This window comes from Antechinus flavipes, chromosome 2 (genome assembly GCF_016432865.1).
Source record: "Antechinus flavipes isolate AdamAnt ecotype Samford, QLD, Australia chromosome 2, AdamAnt_v2, whole genome shotgun sequence".
Taxonomy (NCBI): domain Eukaryota; kingdom Metazoa; phylum Chordata; class Mammalia; order Dasyuromorphia; family Dasyuridae; genus Antechinus; species Antechinus flavipes.
In genome coordinates this window covers 300,257,282-300,279,485 of record NC_067399.1, presented here as the reverse complement: position 1 = coordinate 300,279,485, position 22,204 = coordinate 300,257,282, and the positions used below count along the sequence as shown (strand labels likewise).

Below are 22,204 nucleotides of genomic sequence, written 5' to 3'. Positions count from 1 at the left end.
TTTGAGGCAGATTCTGGAGAAAAAAAATTATGACAATCATATATGTCCAGCAGAGTAATACCTCCAGCAGGATTCAATCATCTGTCGTCACAAAAGACTTACTGGGAGTATTTGCCTGGCAAAGACTTTGTGTCATAAAAGAGTAGGTAGCAGACTTGATGCAGCAGAGTGATGATTTTGGCAGCCCTGTAACATAAGTGAATTGCCCCGTTATGTGCTCTAGCAAAAAAATGTGTCATGTACAATGTGCTCTTCTCACATGTGCACTGGACACATGTCCTTGCAGGAATATTGCTCCATGCCTATGATTCCAGGTAACATCTCACTGATGGTATAGTTATTTGTAAAAGAGTGTGTCTTAAGGATTTGTGAAGAAATGTTTTATTGCTTCTTTTCTTATTATGTTAACTCATTAAATACTTTTACTAAATACTGTTATTCCACAGTTTGAGTAGATATTCAAAGTTTAAGAACTGGGACCTTCATGTATACTTATTGTGTATCTAATTTATAGTTTAATATATTTAACATCTACTGGTCATCCTGCTATCTGGAGGAGGAGGTGGGGGGAAGAAGGGGAAAAATTGGAACAAGAGGTTTGGCAATTGTCAATGCTATAAAGTTACCCATACATATAACTTGTAAATAAAAGGCTATTAAAAAAAAATTTAAAAAAAAAAAAAAAAGAACTGGGACCTTCACTTGTGAAAAGATGTCCCAGGTGCTAAATATAAATTTAATTATGTTTTCCATTAGTCAACCTAATTCAAATTCTTTCTATAGGCATGGATCATTCATTCAAAAGTGATGTAAATTCAGAAGTTCAATATTTAGAGCATGACTAAAAACTAACATTTATATTCAAGATGCATAATTTATACTACCAGGTATTGTTTTTATACAAACATACACACATGTGTGTACGTACGTATATATACATATATAATTAGCATCGTGAACTTTTTTTTTAGTGAATGTGAAAAACCTTACTGTAAGCATGCCATATTTAAATCTCTTGAGTTTTAACTCATGTAAGAACCTTGCGGCAGCGTAGTGAATTTAATTATGTGAAGTTGGCTAAATGTTACTATGACCTCACCAGTGTCTGCTGCTGACTTTTTCTGGGCCCAAGGGAGAGGTGCCAGATGAAACTATCAGACCCCCTCCTTATACAGGCGAAAACATAAGTTCCTAAGCTTTGACTTTCCTGCCTGTAACAGGAGGTTTCGCTATGGGGGAGCTGGCAGCATCTCAGGGCAACAAAAGACCCGCCAGCTAGGACTCTTCAGCATCCAGCCCCGACTACGTGGGTTGCTCAGAGGACCGGGAGAGAAGAGAGAAATCTAAACTCTCTTTTGCACCAAGAAAAGGAGGGGAAAGCCTGGTTAAAAGAGCACCAGTGCCCTGCCTCCTTACTGGATTTTTGCCAGTCTCCCTGCCTCTCCCAACCCCTCCTTCTTCTCCTCCCTCTTATTTTGGGCTCCGCCCTCTTCTTTTCTAGCGTCATAATCCTGCCCCACCGAAGACAGGCAGAATCTTCTTGGAATTGGGGCGGACCGAGTGAAAGCGCTCTCTTCTCTGCGTCGTGACGCCACAAATCACAGCCACAAAAGCGCCTTAGCAACCCGCCTGACGACTGTCACCTGGGGCGACTGAAGCTCTATCAGGCTTCCTCTTCCTCGGCTTCCGTAGCCGTAGTCGCTGCCGCTGCCGCCTCCTCCACCTCCACCGCCACCGCCACCGCCACCGCCACCGCCATCACCATCACCATCACCACCGCCGCGGGAGGGTGGAACTGGGTGGGAGGGCTGGGCCAGGCCCGGGGATCGACCGTCGTGGGCGGGTAGAGGGGAGGCCCAGCGTATTCTTGCAGCGGCAGTAAGGGGAGACTATGGGAGGAAAGAACCAGGACAACCCCCGGAGAGGTAAAGGGGCCGCCCTGCTGTGTGGCCGCGGGGTGAAAGCTCGGGGGAGGGCGGGACCGGGGACTGGTCGCCTTTCTTGTGGGGCTTGAACCCCATTCTTCTCCCCCTCCTCCCCGGCTGCTATAGTCACCTCCAGCCTCATGAGTGTGACTGTCCTCCCACGGTCTCACCTTTCCTCCAGGGATAGACCGCCCTTTGACTACCCAGTCTCTCAACCTCGTCCCTGAAAGACTCGTTTCCTCATCTGTAAAAAACGAAATTAGAGTAGATGATTCCTAAGGATTTCTCTAATAACATCAAAAATGTTACGTCTGTGATACTTCCACGTGGTTCCCCTTTAGTGGAGTTGAATTGTATTCTCCCCCCCCACCCCCCACCTTTTTTTTTGGCCATTTGTGGTAGAATCCCATTGTCAGAGGGCCACTTTCTGTCTCTGAATTGTGATCTTGGGGTAATGTAATGCTGTTAAGATGGAGCAGCCTTGGGAAAGGCAGCAAGGTGTAGTACTGGATAGAGTAATGGATTTGGATGTAGGAAATCTGATTTTGAATCCCGGCATTAGAGTCTGGGGGTCGGGGTGGCTAGCGTTTACGTAGGCTTTAAGGTTTGCAAAGTATTTTACACGTGTTATTTCGTCCTCAAAATAAACGTGTGAGGGTAGGAGATATCGTTTTAAACCCCATTTTGCCGATGAGGAAACAGCCTGAGGAAAGTTAATTGACCTCTTTGCCCAGGGTCACACAGCCAGGTAAGTGTGAGACAGGATTTGAAATCTGGTCTGGCCGACTTCAAATCCAGCACTCCATCTATTGGACCCAGCCTCCTCTCTAAACCTCAGTTTCCTTAACTGTAAAAGAAGAGGGTTCAACTAGATCAGTAGTCATTTTGTATGTCATGGCAGTGTTTTGGCAGTCTGATGAAATCCATAGACAACTTTTTGGAATGTTTTTAAATTCATAAAATAAAATACACAGAATTACAAAGGAAACAAGTGTATATAAAAATTTTTTTAAATAAGTTCATGGACTCCAAGATTAAGAACCAATAAAATCTATTTTCCTATGACTTAAGAGTATGTGAACATCCACTTTAATCCAAGCAATGAATTTTCTACTCCTACCTTCTTTCTCTTCTCAAAACATACAGGTTTGTCTTTGCCCAGATAAACTGGAACTGGTCGATGCAGAACCCTGAACCACTTATTAAGGTTATTTTCAGTCCAAGTATTTTGCAGTCAGGATAGCAGATCTAAGAGAGAATTCATTCCAGATCTCAAGGCAATATCTAGTCTTTTTTTGTCTTTATTTTTTTTGTCTTGATTTGAAAGAGTATCTATCTTTGGATGAAAATGCTTGATTCTGCTTTGAAATCTCATAAACATTTGATAACAAATGATCTTTGTTCATCATGTTAGAAAATAATTAATTGAGCAATAAATTGGGTGCTAAACATACATACATATATATATATATAGTGTGTATACATGTATATTTAAGCATAGACAATCTTCTTAAAGTTCAGATAGATTTTTTTTTAAAAAAAACATGATTGTGAACATCTTTTCCTTAAAGATAAATGCTTTTATGATTTTTGAGTTTTGTTCTCTCTCTTTGTAAAAGAATCATGTGTCCCATTTTTTGTATATTTTTGTGCCTACAGTAGTTTTTAGTGTTTGATTATTGAATGAAAAATTCAAACTAAAAGGAATGTTTCTAATACTATAACCAATAAAATTAATTTTTACTAAGTATGCAATATAAATGATTCAGTTTAACAAACATTAAGCACATACTATTTATAAAACACTATGGTTGATGCTAAGGATATGAAGGAAAAAATTAAATACTCTCTTTGCTTGCTGAATTTATACTCTTTGAGGAGAGGGGAATGCGGGGATACACTATATATATATCAGATTGTTATTGATTTCAGAATTTTAAAATGAATTCCATACAATATATATTTGGCACATTTGCCATGTGTCACAAATTACTAATAAGTCACAAACAATAAAAGTAAAATCAAAATGTAAAAATTAACATATAATTTTAAAACTATAATTTTTTAACTTTCCATCACAGTTTATTAAGAAGGCATCTTTAAGCATTTCAAAGCATAATTTTTAATGCTTTCCCAAAATAAAAACCTTTTTCAAAGGACGATTTTGACGCCTTTTTTTTCTTTATGTGTGACCTATCACATCTTAGACATTCTCTTACAGAACTAGCTTAAAGTGCTAAATTGCCCATATATACATTGAATAAATGGAATTCTCTCCCATTTGACTTTTTATGGGAGTACAATTCACTGAGATCTAGCAACAACTAAATTGTACAACATTTCAAGGTAAAAAGAATGTATTATCGAAATATACATACAGTTTACATTAATTGTGTAATTAAGTACGCTTTGGATGAGTTTAAAGCACTAAATAGTTCCTTTCAAAACATCCTTTTGCATTTCCCTTTACAGACCCTTCTACTAGGGCTTGTCCACCCTATTCTTAGTCTGTTGTTGTTCTTGCTAAGTCAAACAACTGCCATTGGCAACCCTCTTTTTATTGTATGGAAGAAGAAAAAACCTGGGTACAAATCTAGTTTTTAGTAAAAACTGAGGTTAACAGTGAATACTTCTAGTAATTCCACTCCTTTTTTCTGCCTGAGGTAATCTAATTTCTCTCTACCTCTTTGACATATTATTACCAAACCCTGCCCTATTTGTGAAAATTTTATAGCTCTAGTCTTGTCTTTTTCCCATGTTAAAATCTGCCTTCTGCTTTACTCTGAAGCTGCCATCTTGACATGTTTTCCATCGATCACTTTCCTTTTTGCATCTGTGTCCTATTTTAAGCTTTCTTTCCCCTATATTTTTTTTTAGCAAGTATGCTTCAGCTTTTTACAACTGACTTCTTGGTCATTTTGTATTAGTAACATCCTTGTCTACAATCTCACACTGAGGGGCAGCTAGATGGTGTAATGCATAGAGTGGCTCTGAAGTCAGGAGGACCTGAGTTTCAAATGTGGCTTCACTTAACCTAGGCAAGTCACTTAACCCCAATTGCTTTGCCAAAAAAAAAAAAAAAGTCTCACACTGAAATAGTGCTCTCCTGAGCTCTTGTGCCTTTGATTCTATTTCCTCCAGTTTTCTTTAGAAAATGGCTTATCATTTCCACTCGCCTTTTCTATTAGCAGTAAGGGGAGGGGGAGGCATTGTGATAGAATGGAAAAAGTGCTAGATTTGGAGGCAGAATTAGAAGACCTCAGTTCAACTTTTAACTATGAACTTGGGCCTTGATTTCTTCATCCTTTCATGAGGTTGTACTTTGTAAGTTCCAAATATAAACTTTCCAGTTTTAATTCTGTGATCCTTCCTCTGCATACAAATATAGGTCTGCCATGTACTTAAGAGTGATTTATAACCTTGCACCAACCCCCATGATGATGCCATCTTTGACTCTTCTTTCTCTTTCATATTATTAGTTTGTAAGTACTATTAGTTCTCTCTGAAATATCTCATCTCCATGTTTTCCTTTTAAAGCACCCTCCTCAACTCCTCTTCAGCCTATTTCATCTTCCAATTAGTCTTCTTACCTCTTATCTCTCTCCCCTTCCAACCTTTACATAGCTGCCAAGTTAATCTTCTAAGTGCACAGATCTTACCATGTCATTTCCCTGTTCAAAAACTTTCCCTATGACCTCTAGCATAACTGTAAATCCAGCTTGGCATTAGGATTACTGAAGCTCTTACCTCTCTGATTGGCTCCTTTGACCTCTTGTCGGGGCCTCTGTTCAAAACTGAGCCTCAGCAGAGCTTTCTCTCATTTCCCCCCAACTGTGTTACTTTTGGACTTCTTTTGTACTCTTGGTCATGTCCTGTACCAAGGGCCTGTCCTTCCCAGCTCCTGGTAAGACTATTAGCTTCTTGACAGCAGAAACTGTTTATATTGTATCTCTAACATTTAACTCAGTGCCTGATACATAGTAGTATGTTTATTGATTGGTTAAAAGTTTTCCATATGTAACTCCATTAAACTGTTTCACTTAATATACATTTACATATTATACATAGAATACTATATTGTTCAAGTCCAAATTGGACTTATAGGTGTTTTTCAATCTTAACCTTCATTTCCTTCCTTGAAATAAGTTCATTTAATCCCATTTGATGGAATCCACTTCTTTTAAGCCCTAAGCTTGGGTATAATCTCTATGAAGACCTCTCTGAATTCCAACGACTCCCCGTCAGCAATCTGAACAGGATCTTTTCTTCATGTTGTGTCACTATGTTGTGGATCTTCCCTTTGATCTTATTGTTTTCTATATATTGTTTATTTATTTTGTATGTAATATTCTCTTCAAACTTCTTGAGACAGTATCTCCACATTTGTATATTCTCAGGGCCTAGCACAGCTACTCGACACAAAAAATGTTTAATAAATATTTTTCCAATTAAATAGCATCTTTCTCATTTCACATGAAGCATATAAAGTCTTAAAATATAATACTAAAAATAAATACCACAGAATCATGATTGATAATGGTCCAAGAAAACTTATGTCAATAATGCAATCTTGTAGAATACTCAAAATTGCAGTCTGCTATTTTAGTTAAATAAACAAATTGTGACTTAAAATTATTCTCCATATTATATCCTTTGTCAGAAATTTTTCCTCTGTTCTAATTGTCACATTTTTGTTAAAAGTCAGAACAAACCTTGCCATGCCCAGATATGATCCATCAAGCCCATTTACAGGACACTTAAGCATAAAAAGTAATGGTAAGTGAAAAATACTGGCTAATGAATGTTTCATTAAAAGGTTGGGCCATATTTCCGTGTGTCACATGTATATTCATGTTAAACTGCATGGTTTCAAAGTCATTTCACTTAGTGAAAGTTACTTGTCTAATGTGTCTCCTTGGCAAAGTTGGTAACTATTTTTATATATTTATAGGAAAACTTTCAGTTTCACTGATTCAATTTTTCAAATACTTAAAATGTTAAAAAACAATACAAATTCGGCTGCACTCTGCACCCATGGTTGATTCACCCCAACTTTCCTGCTTCCTGCTGGCTGCTATTGATGCTGCCTACATATAATCCTTGATTGAAAGCATGCCTTCCTTATTTAAATGCAGATTAATAAATAGCACAGAATAATTTTAATTCTGTATTAACATTTTATTGAGCCTTTTCCCTGATGTAGTTAATTAGAAATAGTGAAAGAGATTGGAAAAAAGATTTGTTAGGAAACATTGTCAATAAAATAACTCATAGATTTGCCTTGTTTTACTAGGGTCTCTAAAACCTATCTCCCTTGAATGAGAAGGATATTTAATGTTTTTTTCTTGTAATTCTTTATTAAGAAAGTATTGAGTAGAACTAAAATTATTTTCTTCATTTTTATCATCAAGGCAAATTTATATTTTGTGAGTTTTTTATGTTATAGTGCTTGAATTACAAATGAGTATGTTCTCAACCAAATAATAGAAAATAAATTCTTTGTTACAAGAATAGGAAAGAGGAGGAGGATGAGACTTTTTTAGTTGCACCTTCAAATTTCTTGCTTTGCCTTGTCATGTTCTATATACAAATAAAAGCTTATAATCTTGAACTTTTCTTTGGGAAAATATGCATTTTGTTTGAAATTCAAAATTTTAAAGGTAGTCTTAGAAACTACATATTTTCATTAATGTGTATGAAAGGGTGTTAGAGGGTGTTTTTTAAATGGTTTGGGTGAAATTTGGGAATTGTGCCTTTGTGGAATTTGAATGGATTGCTGTTGGTACTTTATAATAACACAGCATAGTAGATTTGTAAACAAGGCATTATTAAATTGATGGATGTAGTAGTAGTTTTTAAATCATAGTCATAGTAAGGTCTTTGATATAAGTTGTCTTAGGGTTTATTTTCTTTGGTTTTTTGTTTCAGACTTAAGGAATGAAGTATGAGAAAAATGTTATCATCTTATTATCAAATATAAAGTTAAGTAAACTTTTTTAGTTAGGGAAGTAAGAACTCTTAATTCATCTTGTATTGAAGATGTAAGGAAACAATGTTTTACAAGGAATGGAATCTGAAATGCCTATTTATCTTTTCTCAGAATTCTTGTGTGCTCTCTGGGAAAAGTTGCATCTAATCATTGGTAAACATCTGAAGTCAGCAAAGTTCAAATCACATAGTTTACTTTCTTGGTGTCTACTTAATTATATTTCATAATGATTGATGGGGATAATCTTGCTTATCAATAACTATTACTTTGTTTATCTAATGTCTTGATCACTTTTTAATAGAACGAAATATGTAATGATCAAATGTGTTTTAATTTTATAGCTTTTTGCACTGACTCCTCCTCTCTCAGACTAAGTACCCTCTACCTGATCAAGAACCACATGGCTGTTCACTATAATAAAATCCTTTCAGCCAAAGGTAAAAATATGTATATATGAACCTTCTACACACAATTTTAGCCCCTTCAGTTCTCATTAGAATCTATCTATAGCAAGAACAGGTAAATTGGGTTGTAGAAAGATTCATGTAATTCATTCAGCTTCTAGCTGAGATTATTTTAATTAACATCTAACTTAATTTTTTTTTCAAATCACTAAGCCCTAATTTAGCATATTTATGCATTTTTCCTTAAAACTGGCCTTTAATCTATATTTGAAAGGTAATATAGCCCTGAATGTCCTTTTTTATTACCTTATTTAAGTTTATCTCTGTAACATTTCATCTTTGATTTTTGTATACCAAATATTTGCAAATTTACTTTTTGTTTTTGATTGGGAGTAGAGAAGTAGTCTCAAAAGCCTGTTTTTAAATTAGTCATAAAAATTCATGTTCTTTATATTACATTTTCACCCCTCAAAATTGAACTTAATGAATATTTTTGTAAATATAAGATCCTTTGATGATTATTTTCTTCAATCATATTTTGCTGAATGCATAGATATTGTTTTTTTAGCTATTGTACTTTTTTTACTTTAAATAACCAAAAGTGTTCTTTGTTTTGTTTAGTCAATCATCATTGACTAAAAGATCACTGTATAGTATTCTCTGATGCTCTTAGAACCATTGTACATGCTTTTTTATCTGTCATTTTCAGACACAACTGATTAATTATCTAAAAATAATCTATTTTTATAAAGTTTTTTTTTTATTTCTGATCTTACACACTTTTTTCTATGACTTTAATGTCTATTCTCATCTGCATATTTGGAGCTGAGCTTCCTATAATGTAATAATCTACAAAACTCTCTCATAATCCTAGCTTTCCTTATAGCTTGTTGTGTGGCCCTGGAGACATTAGGTCCTAAGTTTTTCCTCATCTGCAAAATGAGGGACCTGCATTAGATCACCTCTATGATTGTTTCTGGCACTAACATTCTTTCATTTGACTTCAGGGCAAATATTTTTTCTGGCATCAAGCCATTTTCCCTTTATTTCTGACTGACTTTCAGAATGGAATTTTGAAAACTATTCTTTTAAACCCTCTCATTCTGTACATTATTAATGGTAATTTATAGGAAGATGTTTATTTAGAAGCAACAGCAGGAAGATAAAGCTCTGTCATCAATTATACCTCTGATACTTACTTAGCTGTATAACTCAGGGTGCTTAAGTGCCTTAGCCTTATCTTCCTAATTTGTAAAAAAAAAAGGTATAATAATACTTTTATACTATCTAACTTGCTGGGTTGTTGTAAGGAAAGTGCTTTATATACCTAAAGAGCCATAGAAATTTTAATTATTTTTATTAAGAGTTATTGCTCCGTGAAATGTTAAGCCTAAGATTATGAATACTTCAGAATTATTTATTATGTGCTGAATTTGAGGGGATACAAAAATAGGTCCAATTTTTTTTTAACATCAAAATTTCCTCAACTTTGTTCAGCAGGTTTTCCATCTCCCTAGATTCCTGGCATCAGAATATAGGGTTTGCTTAAATCCCAAAAGGGTTTCACAACCATGTTAGTTTGGAGAACACTCTTCTGGGAATCAGCTCCTTCTGTGTAACTGAATATCGCCCTTTTTACTTTTTAATTAAATTTAATTTCTTATGTCTTCTTGTGTTTCTTTTAACTGTCTATAACTGGAAATTGGTACAATTGAAAAAGTCCTGGCCCTGGAGTCAGGATTTGGTCCCAGATCTCTCTCTGACTCTCTCTCCCAGGATCATCTTGGGTAGGTTGCTTTCCCTGAGCTTCAGTTTCTTCATCCCTGGAATGAGGGAGTTGTTCTACTGAACTTTTGAGGTCCTTTTCAACTCTGAATCTCCAAACCCTATGAGGTTTTTTTTTTTTTAATGTGAATAGGGTTTATATAAATAGGCAATCTTAAGGAATATTGGATATGAAGGCAGTCTTTTTGCCAAGAGAGTATAAATCAATGATCCTTCTCTTCTGAAAGTGTTCGTAAATAAATGTTATCAAGTTAGAAGTAAAAATGACAGATTAAAAGCATTATGAGAATTTGACCCTTTAAAAATGTGAACAAAGAGTGAATTCCTACTTGAAAACAATACTTGTTAAAACTTTTGGCCTAAAACACATTTTTTTAAAAATATGTCTTAGAATTTTAATTTGTTGCTATTCTAATTTTCTAGCTCATTTACAATATTTTAAATTAATTACAATGGTTCAGAAAGAAAGCTCTCCTTTTACATTATAAAATATTTGAACTTTCTGCTGTCCTAACTTTGTGATCAAAATTAATGTTAATCTATGCCAACTTTCAGTTCCAGAATAACATTTTCTCTGGCTTTATTTTCCATCTTGCCCTCTATCCAAAAGTTAGTTAGATCTAGTTCTCCCCAAAATTTCCCTGTTCTACTAAATGGTCCTGTTTCTTTTTTTTTTAACCATTCAAATACTAGTTTAAGAAATATTTAGAATTCTCAAGAATGGAAACCTTAAAAGAAAATGTATTTTTTTTTATTGAAAGATCAGTGACTAGGAGTTGGGAAATCTAGATTTCTATGCCAACTGTCATTAAGAAGTGATGTGACCTTGAACAAATGTCTTCCTTTTTCTGACCTACAACAGTTGCCTCATACATAAAATGAGTTGTACTAGATAATCTTAAGATGCTCTCTGAATTTCCGTGAAATCTATATATACTTTTAAAATGTGGTGAATATGAAACTTTAACATAAACTATTTAATTGTATTATTCCTAAAGCATTAAAACATGAGTTACTTTTTAGTCATATCCAACTCTTCATGAATCCATTTGAGGTTTTCTTGTCAGAGATAAAAGACTGGTTTGCCATTTTCTTCTTCAACTCATTTTACAAATGAGGAAAGTAAGACAAACAGGGTTAAGTGACTTGCCCCAGGATCACATAACTAGTGTCTGAGGCTGTAAGATGATGATGACGACCTTTCCTGACTCTAGGCCCAGGACTCTATACCTACCTTCCCTAAAACATGGGTCTTAGGACATTTAAAGTCCTAAAGTAAACTATGCTGAATGATAAACAAATTATTTTATTGATAATTCTGAGATAATTATTCAAATCCATTAAAAAAGTAAACATTGATCAGACTACCTTATGAAGATATATAATCTATGGAAAAACAGAAGATTTTGATTTTGCTAAAATTTTCAGAAAATAATATTTCTGAGCCCTTTTTCTGACTTATTCAGCTTAGAATTATTATTAAATCATGTTTTTCCTTTTCAGCTGTTGTAGATTGTTCAATGCCAGTAAGCATGACTTCCAGCATTAAATGTAAGTAATCTTGTTGCCTTTTAGTAAAAGCATTGATTATTTTATGTATAGGACATAACATTTTGAAAAGCATTGTTAGGATTCATAAGATCTGAGGCTTTGTCTTGATTAAATCACAGATTAGCTATATATATATATATATATATGTATATATATATATATATATATATATATATATATATATATATATATATATATAAATCATTTTATCTCTCTGGGCAAGTTTTATCATGTCAGTAAGCATTAAGCTCCCATGTTGCCAGGCCCTATACTAAGCTATAAGGATACAGAAAAAAGGAAAATACTGTCCCTGCCTTCAATGGAAGCAAACATATGTGTACAAACTAAGTATGGCATAAAAAGGAAATTATTAAGAGAGATAGATTTAATAGGGATTAGAAAAGGCTTCTAGCAGTAGAAGATGGGATTTTAATTGGGACCTGAAAGAAGCCAGGGAAACCAAGAGGTGGAGATGAGGAGAGAGCATTGCATACTTGGGGGACAGCCAGAGAAAATGTCTGGAGTTGAGAAATGCATGTCTTGTTATATTATGGAACAGCCAGGAAGCCAAGGGTAAAGGATAAAGAGAAGACAAGATAAGATTACAGAAAGGTGTGGAAGCTAGGCTTTGAAGAGCTTTGAACCACAGAGGACTTGTATTTGATCCTAAAGATGAAAAGGAGCTCCTGGAGTTTTTTAAGAAGGATGGTGACATGGTCAGACCCATGCTTTAGGAAAAATTATTTTGTTATTTAAGTAGATGATGGATCAGAGTGGATAGAGACTTATACCAGGCAGACCCACCTATATAACTGCAGGTTATTGCAGTCATCCAAACATTAGATGACAAATATCTGTACCACAGTAGTGGAAGTATCAGAGGAGAAAAGGAGTTTTATTTGAGAGAAATTGCAAAGGTGAAATCAACAGGCCTTGGCAACTGGATATGAGGGGTAAGAGGTGGTGAAAAATCAAGGATGTTACCTAAGTTGCAAGCCTGAGACTAAGAAGTGGAAGAATCTATCATAAAAAACCTTTTTGAGGAGTTTAGAAGAGATAGAAGATTGGTTAGTGGGGAATGGAAGGATCAAGTAATTTTTTTTTGAGGGTGAGAGAGATCTCTGGGAATGTTTATAGGCAGTAGGAAAGGAGCCTAATTTAGATTTAATTTAGATTTCTCCTATTCTAATAGATTAGGAGAAATTGAAGATAAGTAAAAGAGTGGGGATAACAGAAGGAGCAGTCTATTGAAAGGCGCAAAATGGAATGAGAATTCTTGTGCTGGTAAAGGGGTTTGCCTTGTTAAGAAATTAGGCAGCCTCTTCAAGAAAGGGTAAAATGAGATGATTGGACTGGATCATCTTTAAGGCCTCATTCAGTCTTAAAATTTCTATAATTTCCACTGCCTTTGAGACAAGTAAATTAGAAACCAAAAATTCTATAATTAGCACCTTCTCCAAATGACTGATTTTTATTTGTCAAATAGTTAATTTAATTTCTATTCCTTTCTTCTTAGTATCCTATTTGGAAACCCAGAGGAATGTTAATAATTAGCCATGATAATTTTCAGTATTTAAAATCAGAAACTTCTACCCATTAAAATTTTCTTAAGGATGCCAGTTGATATGTATATGTATACTTATAGGTCCATATAATTTGAATTTAAGCCAAGAAATTTTTATTAAAAGATCAAACACAATAAGCATATGTGCTTATTTTAATAGTAATGCTATAATTAAAATGATGTTTTCCAGTTTAAAGTTCATTATTATTATTATTATTTAGAGCTAATTATTCTTAACATAGATTATCTTGAAAGAAATACATACCTTTAAATAAATGGGCTTGTCAATCATGTATTAATTAAACAACAACAAAAAAAAAAACTACTATGCTTGATGCGTAGTAGGCAGTTTGATAAGCAATGGGAGAACTTAGAAGAGAATAACATTCCAAAAATTGAGAGAGAAGAATTTATCAAGTAGGAGAGTTGATGTACAGTGTCAAAGGCTTTAGAAAAGACAAGAAAAATGAGGAATGAGAGGCAGGTAGGTGGCACAGTGGATACAACATCAGCCCTAAAGTCAGAAGGACCTGAGTTCAAATGTGGCCTCAGATACTTAACACTTCCTAGTTATGTGACCCTGGAGAAATCACTTAACCCCAGTTGCCTCAGCAAAAAAAAAAAAAAAAAAAATGAGAAAAGGCTATTGGAACTATAAAGAATGAAATACAAACTTTAAATAATCACTTAAAAAGATGCCTAGTTTCCTCAGTAATTAGGTAAAGCAGAAAACCTTAAATTGTCACCATACACTCAACAGAGTAGCAAACAATGGCAAAAAGATTGACAAGGGCCTATGTTGGAAGGAGTTTAGCATAGCAAGGACTCGTATAATTTTGGTGGAACTGAAATCTGATCAAAATATTTTGGAAATTAATGATAGTATATAGTAAAAGTCTCAAAACTAATCATTGTTTTGCTAGAACTCAGTCATTCAATTGCTAGGACTTTTTTCTAAAAAGTTCTTGGAAAAAAAGATCTATCTACAAATGATCATAATTCTTTGAAATGGCAAAAATAAGAAACAACTTGTATTTCCACCAATAACTAAATAGATTATGGAAATCAGTGTGAATGGAATGTTATTGTGCCAGAAAAATTATCAATATGAAGCATTTAAAGAAATATGAAAGGGATCTATATGAGGATCTTACAAAAGGAAAGGAAGAAAAAAACAAAATAAACCTAGAAGTAGAATCTCAGACCTAAATAGAGACACAGTGCATTTTCCTAGTTTCTCTGTGGCTTGTTAATTCATTTGGTTCCATATATTGTTAATGATTTTATGTAAGGCTTTATTGCATATTTTGTAGGTATATTTAATTTTTCTTATTAAGTTTAGAGAGTAAACTTTTTAAAAATTTGTTTCCTAAACTTAATGCCTTTTAGTTCATTATTTAATATCCTTTTTTTGTTGGTGGTATGGGGAACTGGGGGAATAATTACTACTTATTTTATTATTATCGTGGTCTGTCAGTTGACCAGTCCTTATATATAGCACTGAAAAAGCTATCTATGAAGGAATAACTAGCTCTTGAGAAGTATGCAATCTTTACCTTTTCCCTTGCACCAGTGGATTGATGTTGGGGAATTTATACTGTGTTGTCTCTTCCCATTGGCAACAGTGTATTCCAGTGAAACTTGCCCAGTAAGAGATACTTTGCCCATAATAGAGTTTAGCTACATGGAAGATCAAGACCCAGCAGCCTAGCAGTGTAAGAGCACCACAGGATTGGGGCCCTCTAGTGGTAGATGTGGGAATTGTCTTTACCACATATATTTCCTGCCTTATTGACTCCTCTACTTGTTTATTCAATGTCTGTGTCTGCTCTTCCTACTGATGCTATCTGGCAGAGTGCTCCCTGAGTTTTTGGGGGGAATATTTGATTATCATTGTTCTTGCTATACTATTTCAATAAATGTCTACATTTTGAAGTAGGAAAAAAAACAGCTCCACCCTTTATCCCCTACTAATACCCTAATCTCTTATCTATTTATCTTTCACTGGAATTCTACTGAGAACACTGAGGTATCAATTCTGAAGTTATATGACAAAAAGGAAATACAAAATACATGGGAAAAAACTCATACCTTTATATTATACCATTAATACTTAGTAAAAGTGACATAGAAAATCAATAATTACCAATGTATATTCCTAAATTTACCATTTACAAAATATTTATGAAAATAGGCTGCACACAAATCAAAGTTATCCTCAATTCCCCATATACTTCTTTCTCTTCTAATTTTAGCTACATTGGTTTTGTTGGGGGGGGGGAAGTTTTTAAAATTTTAAGTAATTAAAATTGTTCATTTTGCCTTTTGTGTTCTTTATCTCTTATTTGATCATGAACTCTTCCCCTATCTGTAGATCTGAAAGGTAATTTCTCTCTTGTTCCTCTTTTTTATTTATAATGTCATCCTTTGTGTTTAAATAATTTATCCATTTGGAGCTTGTCTTGGTATACAGTGTGAAATGTTGGTCTGTGTCCTCTTTCTATAAAACTGTTTTTCATTGCCATGATCTTTAAGTTTGTCAAACTGGCTCCTGTGCTCATTTGCTTCTGTATACTATGTACCTAATCTCTTTCACTGATGAGACCAAATTGTTTTGATGATTAATTCTTTGTCATTAAAGTCTGAGATCTGGTACTGCTAGGCCCCTTTCTTCCTGACTTTTTTATATTCTTTGATATTATTACTATTTTGTTCTTCCAGGTAAATTTTTTTAAAAAATTTTTTTATCTCTCTGAAATAAGCTTTTGGTTGTTTAATTGATACTGAATCAAGTAAATTTATTTAATCAGTGTTATTTTCTATTACACTACCTTGGCCTACCCATGCACAATTAATATTTTCCACTTATTTGGATTTGTCTTTACAAATTGTAAAGTGTCAAGCCAAGATGGTAAAGTAACTCTCCCATGTTCACCCTCGGGCCATTATAAAAAAGCACCCCAAGACAGATCCCAGAGCAGTGGAACCAGCAAGGAAGTAGGGTGAAACAATTTGTTAGTCCAGGAAACGTGGAAGATCAGCAGCAGGGGTCCATCCCATTTGAGAAAGAAGAGGCTCAGTCCAGAACAGAGCCAGCAGCAAGCCCCACCTCAACAAACCAGCAAGAGATCCTGAGCCACAGTTTGGGAGAGCAAGTGAATGCCAACATGAGGACTATCCACACACTTGGCATTGCCAAGGGAGCCTATAGATTTCAGCTTCCGGAACCACCACATGCTATATTGTAATCCTGGGGTGGGCAGGCATCCTTTGCAGCACAGTCCCAGGCAGCGTCATTCTCCAGCTGCCAAACAACTTTAGTATAGCCAGAGAGAAATGCAGAAACCACATACTCACACACCCTGAGCACATACCAGTTACCACCAGTAGTACCCCCACTCAGCACCAGGTAAGCTGCCAGACTCTTACAGCCTCCAACAGCACCATCTCTGCCACATACATCACCCCTTCATCATAACACCAGACACAGGTTCCTCATGTGGGATTTAGGGAGGGAGGGAGGAAGGGAGGAAAGAAGAGAGAAAATCTGGAACTTAAAAAGTTTTCAAAATGAAAGTTAACAAATATGTAACTGGAGAAAAATACTAAATTTAAAAATTTAAAATCATATGAAAGGTAAAACAAAATAGGGAAAAAAATTAGTAATGAAAGAGAAATATGAAAAAAAAGTCAAGTTGGAAAACTACTTAAAAAATAAAATTGACTAAATGGAAAAGGAGATAGAAAAACATACTAAAGAAAACAACTCTTTAAACAATATATTGGCCAAATGAAAAAGAGTGTACAAAAGTTAATTAAGGAAAACAACACCTTAAAATTTAGAATTGGGCAAACAAAAGCTAATGAAGACTATGAGACATCAAGAATCAATCAAATCCAAAAGTGTTAAGAGACAGGTCAATTCTCCAAGAACCTCCATAGCTGTGGATCATAACATCTGAAGGAGTTGCAGAGCAGCCTTTGCTGAAACAGTTGTTACAGACTGGGAATAAGATAACTTGGAGTCAGAGGGAAGAGGAGAGAGGTCAGACAATGCAACAGCCTCTCAGTCAGAGAGGTTAGAGAACAGCAACTGCCTCTCAGTCTCCCTGTATCATCCTCTTACAAGAGGAGATCCATTCTGCAGGTCTGGATTGGATCTCCAGCAGCCACTGTTAGGTGGTATAACACCTGGTAGTATAACACAAAAGAATGGAACATAATGGAACAAAATGTAAAATACCTCATGGGAAAGAAAGTTCTAGAAAATAAACTAGGAGCAACAATATCAGAATCATTAAGGCTACTTGAAAGCCATAATAAAAAGAATCTGGACAGCATCTTTCAAGAAATTGTCAAGGAAAACTGTCCTCCTATCCTGGGATTTTCCAATATCAAAACCACAAGAAGCATAAGCAGGTAAAAAGAGAAAAGAAAACATAAGGGATTCAATAGGATATTTTCATAAGGGATTTCAATTTATATATGGGAAGATGATACCTGTAATTCTTAAAGGTTATATCACTTAGAAGGAATATACATAGAGGGTGTGGGTATAAAATGAATTGGAGGGAATGAAACAAAAAAATTAAGGGATGAGAAAGGAGTATACTGGGTACTGGAGGAAGGAAAGGAAGGAAGAGGTAGAATGATATAAATTATTTCACATAGACACAAAAGACTATTACGGTAAAGAGGAAAAGAGGATAGGTGATGAGCATTGCTTGAACCTTACTCTCATCAGTTTTGGCTCATAGAATACTATACACAATTAGTTGGATATAGAAATCTATCTCACCCAACAGGGAAGTGGGAGAAGAGTAATTTAGCAAAAGGTTTGGGAGAGAGGATTGACTAAAGAGAAGGCAGATCCGAAGGTGAGACAGAAGCAAACACTGGTCAAGATGAAAAAGGTGAAAAAAAAAGAGACCAAAAAAAAAAAAAAGAGAGAGAGAGAAGAAAAGAAAAGAAAAGAAGAAAAAATAGGATGGAAGGAAACAAAGATTAGTCATTATAACTGAATATGAAGGTAAGATAGACAATGAAGCAATATCAGTACTAAACAAATATGCACCAAGTGTGGTAGAGCATTTATTAAAGAAAAGGTTGAGTGAATTACAGAAAAAAAAAATGATAGCAAAACTCTACTAGTGAGGCACTTCAATTATTTCCTTTCAGAACTTGATAAATCCAATCAAAAAAATAAGCTGAAATGGCAGGTAGAATATTAAACAGCATAATTAAATTGGAAGAGCAAAAAAATAGTCTGTTAAATGAATGAGAATGGGGGAAATTAATGGCCAAATGAGATTAGAAAGCATTATAAAATCCAAAATAGATTGTTGTGACTATACAGGCTTGTACAATCAGCACTAGTGCAAGATTAGAAGGAAAGCAGAAAGCTGGGGAACAATCTTTACAGCAAGTGTCTCTGATAAAAGTCTAATTTCTCAAATATTTAAATAACTGCATCAAATTTATAAGTTGTTCCCCAGTTGATGAAGTCAAAGCTAGTTAGAGGTATCTTAAAAAGTTCTCTAAATCACTTCGGTAATCAAATAAATGCAAATTAGAACTGCAGAGTACATCTCATACCTATCAGATTGGCCAATATGACAAAAAAAGGAAAGTGGGTAAATATGGGAGAGGATATGAGAAAACTGGGACACTAATGCCCTGTTAAGAGTTATGAACTGATCTAACTGTTCTGAGAAGCAATTTGAAACTATGCCCAAAGAGCAACCAACCTGTGCATACGCTTTAACCCATCAATACCACTACTAGGTTTGTATCTCAAAGGACCTACATGTGCAAAGATACATATGGCAGGTCTTTTTGTGGTTGCAAAGTAATGAGAACTCAAGGGAATGCCTATTACATGGAGAATCCTTGATAAGCTGTGGTATATGAATGTATTGAAATACTAATGTACATTTAAGAAATGAATAGGCAGATTGCAAAAAAAAAAAAATGGAAAGAGACGTACAAAATAAGCAGAACAAGGAAAACATTGTACACACAGCATCAGCAACATTGTGTGATAATCAGCTATGATTGACTCAGCTCTGTTCAAATTGACTCTTGGATCACAATGATCCAAATCAAGTACAGAAGACTTAGAAAGAAAAATATTATCCATAATCAGATAAAGAATTGATGGACTCTGAATACAGATTGAATTTTTTTTATTTTTTTTTCTGTGGAGTTTTTAATCTGTTCACAACTATGACTAACGTAGAAATAAAGTTTTATATGATAACACATATATCAACTATATCAAAATGCCTGCCATGTTTGGAAGAGAAAAAGGAAGGGAGAAAAATTCAGAATGCAAAATTTTTTTAAAATGAATGCTGGAATTTTTCTTGACATGTAACTAGGGGGAGAAGAGGGAATTAAAATACTATTAAAAATTTTTAATTGTTGATATGTATCATTGTGGTGAAAAAGTTCATACTCTCTGGAGTTAATTTTCCTGGAATTCCTCTCTTCCTGTTGGATTTTGTTGATAATTCATAGAATGTTACTTTGCTGAAACATATCTATATTCTGTTTCTTTTTTATGCCATAAAAATGCTATAGCTAGCATTTTTAATGCTGTATTGAACATATCTTTATCTCTGATCTTATTGGAAAGACCTCTTGTTTTGTTTTTTTTTTTTTTTTTAACCACTATTAAAGACAGTGCTGGCTCTTGATTTTATTATTTTCAATTCAATTTTATTTTCAGTTTCAGGTTCTCTCCTTCTCTACCCAGTGAGAAAGCAAGAAAAATTACACATTTAGATCCAAATCCAATTTGAATACAAATATATATAGGCATGCAAAAAATATGTTCTGTATTATCCATGTCAAAGAGAAGAGAGAAAAAAAAAACATACTTCATTCTTCAGTCTGAGTCCATTGGCTTAGAAGGCTAGCATATTTCATCATGAATCCTTGGAAAGATGGTTAGGCATTGCATTGAACAGAATTCCTAACTTTTTCAAAGTTGAATATAATATTACTGTCACATACAAATTTTTCTCTGGTTCTGCTCATTTTGCATCAATTCCTATAAGTCTTCCTAGATTTTTTGAAACCATTTTTTCATTGTTTCTTACAAAACAGTGCTATTCCATTACATTTGTATGCCATAACTAATCCAGCCATTTTCTATTTAAAGGGAATCCCTTAATTTCCAGGTTTTTGCCACAGGAAAAAAAAAAAAAAAGATGTACATATGGGTCTTTTCTTTTCCTTTGATTTCTTTCAGGTATAGAACTAATGATGGTATATCTGAAGCAAAGAGCATGCATAATTTAATAGCTTTTGGGGCATAGTTCTCAAATTGATTTTCAGAATGGTTGGACTAGATCACAGCTCTACAATAGTACACTAATGTACTTATTTCCCCACCTCCCCCACTGTCATCTTCCTTTTGTTCATATTAGCCAATCTAATGGGTATGAGGTGTGTAGTATCTTAGAATTTTAATTTGCATTTCTCTAATCAGTAATGATTTAGCATTTTTTATATGACTTTATTTTTTTTTCTTCTAAAACTGCTGTTCATATCCTTTGACCATTTATTAATTGGGGAATGGCGTTTTTATAAATTTATCTCAGTTTCCCTATATGTTTATAAAATTAAGCCTTTATCAGAGAAACTTGCTGTAAATTTTTTCTCAGTTTGCTACTTATATCTTTGGATGCATTGGTTTTGTTTAAAAACTTTTTAAAGTTCATTTAATCAAAATTATCAGTTTTATTTCCCATAATCTTCTCTTGGTCATAAACATAAATCCTTGCTTGGTCATAAACTCTTCCCTTATCCATAGATCTAACATACATTTTTCCTGCTCCCCTTATTTGCTTATGATATCATCTTTTATGTCTTTTAAGTCATATACCTATTTTTACCTCATCTTATCATATGGTGTGAAATATTGGTCAAATGCTTAGCTTCTGCCAAATTGCTTTCTAGTTTTCTAGTTTCTGTGCATTTTTTGTCAGATGAGTTATCACTAAAAGTTTGAATATTGGGAGTCATCAAACATTAGGTTATTATGGCCATTTACTATTGTATATTGTGTATTCAATCTGTTCCACTGGTCCTTACTCTATTTCATGTATTTGTATATGTTTAAAATGAATGCAAGCTTGTTATGAGAGGGGAGGATATTAGTAGCTAGGGAAATCACGAACATGAATCATGAAGGGAACTAGAGATTACAAGAGAAAAGATGAAGATGGGAGGACATTCCAGCTCTGGAGGACAATAGGTGCAAAGACCCAAGATGTAGGAGATGTATTGTTGTGTGTACATGGCTAGATTGGCTAGATTGATGGGTATGGTGAAAGAACTATGTTGAAAGACCTCAGGGCTAGGGAAAAACCAGGTTGTGAAGAGTTTTAAATGTCAAATAAAGTTTGATTTGATTCTTTAGGGAGACTCTGGGCCTTATTGAGCATTCGGAGATGACAGTAAACCAAAAATTACTTTGGCACCTGTGAGGAGGATGATTTCATGATTTTGAGGAGGCCTTCCTCAGAGAGCCAATTGGAGTCTAGTTTAATACAGACAGTTCTCACTATACATAAATTTGCATTATATAAATTTGACTATGTAAAGAATTCTGCTAAAGGGAGGTACAGGGAAAAGGGTGCATATATATAAAGAGCTATTTTTAGGGAAAATAGCTCAGGAGTTTCTACTCTCCAAGAGGATTTAAAGAAGTTACTTAAGATAAAAATGTATAAAGGGAGTTTAAAACAAATGTGCTTAGGGATAATGTTGTAAAAAATTACCCTGGCTTGGATTCTGTCAATATAAAGTTATTATTAAATAAAATAATTTTTTAAAAAAAATAAATAAATATGGGGAAAAAAACCAAATGTGCTTTACAGTTGGTTCCCAATAATTATAGATATAACAAAGATGAAACATTTGAAAGTGAGTAACAAAATTGTAAAATCAGCGTAAGAATTGAAGTTAGAAAAAGATG

The 22,204-nt window shown here is 34.4% G+C and overlaps 1 protein-coding gene across 8 annotated transcripts in view; it reads left to right on the top strand.

Annotated features, from left to right (window-relative positions):
• Window positions 1-214: 214 nt before the first annotated feature.
• SPATA7 (spermatogenesis associated 7) overlaps window positions 215-22,204 on the top strand; it is a 48,761-nt gene continuing 26,771 nt past the window's right edge. Inside the window, exons 1-4 of one of the 8 annotated variants that reach the window (XM_051977450.1) lie at window positions 1,332-1,925; window positions 6,627-6,701; window positions 8,256-8,351; window positions 11,607-11,654. In XM_051977450.1, coding sequence (XP_051833410.1) covers window positions 1,892-1,925; window positions 6,627-6,701; window positions 8,256-8,351; window positions 11,607-11,654 — 253 coding nt within the window. In that variant the 5' untranslated portion in view covers window positions 1,332-1,891. Of the gene's footprint in view, window positions 315-1,331; window positions 1,926-3,107; window positions 3,133-6,626; window positions 6,702-8,255; window positions 8,352-11,606; window positions 11,655-22,204 lie in introns of those variants that run through there. The other 7 variants (XM_051977448.1, XM_051977446.1, XM_051977447.1 and 4 more) reach the window with 7 other exon arrangements.